General features: G+C 44.6%; 1 protein-coding gene across 2 annotated transcripts in view; it reads left to right on the plus strand.

Annotated features, from left to right (window-relative positions):
• Nucleotides 1-4,711, plus strand: part of GLIPR2 (GLI pathogenesis related 2) — a 50,735-nt gene that overhangs the window by 45,288 nt on the left and 736 nt on the right. The window contains exon 5 of one of the 2 annotated variants that reach the window (XR_004257441.1): nucleotides 4,351-4,478. Coding sequence is in view for 1 of the 2 variants with exons in the window: in XM_032240059.1 (XP_032095950.1) it covers nucleotides 4,351-4,412 (62 nt within the window). In the remaining variant the exon portion in view is untranslated. Of the gene's footprint in view, nucleotides 1-4,350; nucleotides 4,672-4,711 lie in introns of those variants that run through there. The other variant, XM_032240059.1, reaches the window with a different exon arrangement.

Raw genomic sequence — 4,711 nt, forward strand, 5'->3', positions numbered from 1 at the left:
TTTGAGATGGAGTTTTGCTCTTGTTGCCCAGGCTGGAGTATAGTGGCATCATCTTGGCTCATGGCAGCCTCCGCCTCCTCGGCTTAAGCAATTCTCCTGCCTCAGCCCCCAAGTAGCTGGAATTACAGGCGCCCGCCACCACGCCCAGCTAATTTTTTGTATTTTTAGTAGAGACGGGATTTCGCCATGTTGGCTAGGCTGGTCTCAAATTCCTGGCCTCAGGTGATCTGCCCACCTCAGCCTCCCAAAATGCTGGGATTACAGGAGTCAGCCACCATGCTCAGCCAAGTTTTAATTGTTCTTATAATTTATTTATAATATTTACTTTTAAGTTACTCTTTATAATTTCTTATTATAAAAGCAGAAATTCTGAAGTTGAAAAGTTCAATTGACAACTAAAGAATGCATCAGAGTCTATTAATAGCAGAATTGATCAAGCAGAAGAGTTAGTGAGCTTCAAAACAAGCTATTTGAAAATACAGTCAGAGGCCACAGGCATGGTGGTTCATGCCTGTAATCCCAGCACTTTGGGAGGCTGCGGTGGGCAGATCACTCGAGGCCAAGAGTTTGAGACCAGCCTGGCCAACATGGCAAACCCTGTCTCTACTAAAAATACAAAAAAAAATTAGCCAGGCATGGTGGTGCATGTCTGTAGTCCCAGCTACTCAGGAGGCTGAAGCACGAGAATTGCTTCAACCAGGGAGGCAGAGTTTTCAGTGAGCCAAGATTGTGCCAGTGCACTCCAGCCTGGGTGAGAAAGTAAGACTGTCTCAAAAAAAGTTAAGAGAAACAGTCAGAGAAGACAAAAAAAGGAATAAAAATGAAGCACGGCCGGGTATGGTGGCTCATGCCTGTAATCCAGTACTTTGGGAGGACGAGGCAAGCAGATCACTTGAGGTCAGCAATTAGAGACCAGCCTGGCCAACATGGTGAAACCTCATCTCTACTAAAACTACAAAACTTAGCCAGGTGTGGTGGTACACACCTGTAATCCCAGCTACTCAAGAGGATGAGGCAGGAGAATTGCTTGAACCACTGTGCCTGGCCTAGATCAGGCAGAATTCTTTATGACAGAAACACAACTCAAAATTGTCTTAAGAGAAGAAAAATAGAATTTATTTGTTCACGGAGCCAAAAAGTACAGAAGTAGATCTTTCACTTCGAGCATGGCTGAATCCAGGTCCTCAATGATGCCAATAGGTTGTCTGTCTTTCTCACTCTCTGCATTCCTTCATTCTCAGACTGAATCTCTCTTCTTCATGGCAAGATGGCCACAGGAAGCTCCAAGTGTACACTTTGCCTGCTTGTCAGCTCCAGCAGAAAGAGTAGCTCTTTCCCTAAGATTCTACTAACAGCCCTGGAATTGAGTCTCATGAGCCTGGCTTGACTTACTTGTCCATTCCCAAACAAATCATTTGGGTAGGGAATGGGATGTTCTAATTGGCCAGCCTGGGTCACATGGGAGTGGTCCACTCAATCCAAACCACAAAACTGAAAATGAGGAAGAGTGGATCCCCAAAGGAATATTGGAGTGCTGTTATCAGAACAAAGGGAACTGGATGTAGGCAGGCAGAACCAACAGATGGCCACTACACTTCCACCTCTCAACCTAGTGCAAACTGATTTCCACTCCTGGCATTCACTGACATCTTTCCCACCAAAGTGACCAGGGAACTTCAGGGCCAAGAGCATCTGCTCAGCTCTCATTCTTCACCTTTCTGCTAGTCACTCCGTCCTTTTGCAAACTCTCCTTGACTTCCAACACCCAGCTCTAATTGAACTCTCCAGTCTCTGTGACCCACCCCTCTACCTCCTTTGCATGTCTCCATCCTCTAAGATTTAGGCCTCAGCCTTTCCCTCTCTGGTCTCTATCTATGGTCCTATTCTCTCCTGTGTACACTTCTAGTTCCTGGACATCTTCTAAATCTTCTGTCTCCTGGCAGTCACCTGAGCTCCCCCAGAGCCCTCAAACTAATGGTTCTGGCAATTTCACAGATTCATGATTTATGACCTCATCCTTTCCCCTTGCCTTTTTCCCAGCCTTTACCTCTGGTCAGTTACCAAGTTAGTCACTTCCCTATTGGGACCCGATTTCCCATCAGTGCTCCCCACTCAGCTCCATACCTCTGCCCTACCCAGACCTTCTCATGTCACTCCTGACATCTCTGCCCACAGCCTCTGCCCCATCCATCTTGCACTCAGGGACCCAATTAACCTCCTAAGCAGCAGTTGATCAAAACACTGCTTTATCAGAAACCTTCCACAGTTCCTTATTGCCATTAAGATTCCTTAGCAGCCAGGCATGGTGGTTCACGCCTGTAATCCCAGCACTTTGAGAGGCCAAGGCGGGTGGATCACGAGGTCAAGAGATCGAGACCATCCTGGACAACATGGTGAAACCGTCTCTACTAAAAATACAAAAAATTATCCCGATGTGGTGACACATGCCTGTAATACCAGCTACTTGGGAGGCTGAGACAGGAGAATCACTTGAACCCCAGAGGTGGAGGTGGCGGTGAGAATGCACCATTGCACTCCAGCCTGGGCAACAAGAACGAAACTCCATCTCAAAAAAAAAAAAAAAAAAAAAAAAAAAAAACTCCTTAGTATGGACTGCTTTCAGGGCTCCAGAATCTGTCTCTGGATTTACCTTCAATTACTCATCTTGCTGAGTCCTTCAGACTCAAGCTAATTTACTCACTGTCCCGAAAACATGCCAAACATTTTCCCGCCTCTGAACTTCTACAAGACACTAACATTAGATCCTCATTATTGACTCTTCTACACTTTACCCATATTTCAAAACTGAGCTCCAAGCCACTCTGTGAAGTCATCCCTAAATATATCAGCTATTCCTCCAATTTTGAGTGTATACATGTTTGTTGCTCTTACATAATATGTAATGCCTCCTCTAGCAAGGGAATCACAGAAGAGCTTCTTCCAAAGTCACGCATTTCCCCAGAGAAAATGCTGTTTGTCCTGGAGTTACTACTGTTGTGAGCAACTAAAAGTTGTCTTCCGGCTGGGTGTGGTGGCTCAGGCCTGTAATCCCAGGATTTTGGGAGGCCGAGGTGGGTGCATCACCTGAGGTTGAGTTTAGACCAGCCTGACCAAAATGGAGAAACCCTGTCTCTACTAAAAATACTACAAATTAGCCAGGCGTGGTGGTGCATGCCTGTAATCCCAGCTACTCGGGAGGCTGAGGCAGGAGAATTGCTTGAACCTGGGAGGCAGAGGTTGCCAGGAGTGGAGATCACACCATTACACTCCAGCCTGGGCAAGAAGAGTGAAATTGTCTCAAAAAAACAAGCAAACAAAAAAAAAAAAAACCCAAAAAAACAAGAACAGAGAGAGGGAAACAGAATCAGTTGCAGACCCTAACATTTTAACTTGCTTAAATGTTTTTCTTCCATACTCTCCTATGGTTCATACTTTAAATAACTTTAAAAGTAAATTATGCTTTAAATAAATAAATATCCTTTTTTATTTGCTTCATTTTTCCTTCATAATAACGATCCCCCCCTTTTTCTTGTCATCAAAGATATATATATATATTAAAAAAACAAAACAAAAAAAAACACTTTCTTGTCCCCTGCTGACTACCTCTGGAAGCTTCTTGTTGACCTCTGGTTGGTTTTCTGGTTTCTTTCTTTTTTTGGCTTTTCACTTTTTTTTTTTTTGTGGGGTTTTTTTTTTTTTTTTTTTTTTTTTTTTTTTTGAGATGGGGGTTCACCATGTTGGCCAGGCTGGTCTTGAACTCCTGACCTCAGGTGATGCGCCCACCTCAGCCTCCCAAAGTGCTGGGATTACATGTGTGAGCCACCGCCCGGCTTGGCTTTTCACTTTATTTAGGGTGTTGGCGGTGGTGAAGAAGAAGGGTCCTTCTGGCAGCCCCTTCATAAGCACTCCTCAACATGAGCATGATTAACTGGAATCACTGTTATTCCTATGGTGTAGACAAAATTAGCCATGAAGCTATTAACATGTCCGTGATTAAAAAAAAAAAACACTGCCGGGCGCGGTGGCTCAAGCCTGTAATCCCAGCACTTGGGGAGACCGAGGCGGGTGGATCACGAGGTCAGCAGATCGAGACCATCCTGGTCAACATGGTGAAACCCCATCTCTACTAAAACTACAAAACATTAGCTGGGCATGGTGGCGCGTGCCTGTAATCCCAGCTACTCAGGAGGCTGAGGCAGGAGAATTGCCTGAACCCAGGAGGCGGAGGTTGCGGTGAGCCGAGATCGTGCCATTGCACTCCAGCCTGGGTAACAAGAGTGAAACTCTGTCTCAAAAAAAACAAAACAAAACAAAACAAAACACTGAACTTTCTTTTTCTTGTTGTCCTAGTATCTTGGAAGTCCCCAGGAGACAGGTGTTTCCTCTTGGTCACTGACTCCCTGGGTGACTGATGCCCCTCGAACAGCAGGGCCACTGTGTTTCCCTTTGAAGCAAGTGATCCTTAAGGAATTTTCCAGGTTAGTAATTTCTGTCTAGCTCTGAGAAGATGTAATGGCTGCAAAAGTGCTTCGTCAAAGAAGATAAGACATATTCACTTTTTAATAAAAATACTTATGGGGGAGAAAAATTGGAGTGGAATTAATTACAGTAAATCTATGGGCTCCAAGGGAGCAAATAATCTAGGCTGGCTGACAGAGTTAAATATTTCAACTTTTTTTTTTTTTTTTAAGAAAGCCAAGGCAAATCCATA

This window comes from Sapajus apella, unplaced genomic scaffold, assembly GCF_009761245.1.
Source record: "Sapajus apella isolate SASKATOON/1434 unplaced genomic scaffold, GSC_monkey_1.0 scaffold46, whole genome shotgun sequence".
Classification (NCBI taxonomy): Eukaryota; Metazoa; Chordata; class Mammalia; order Primates; family Cebidae; genus Sapajus; species Sapajus apella.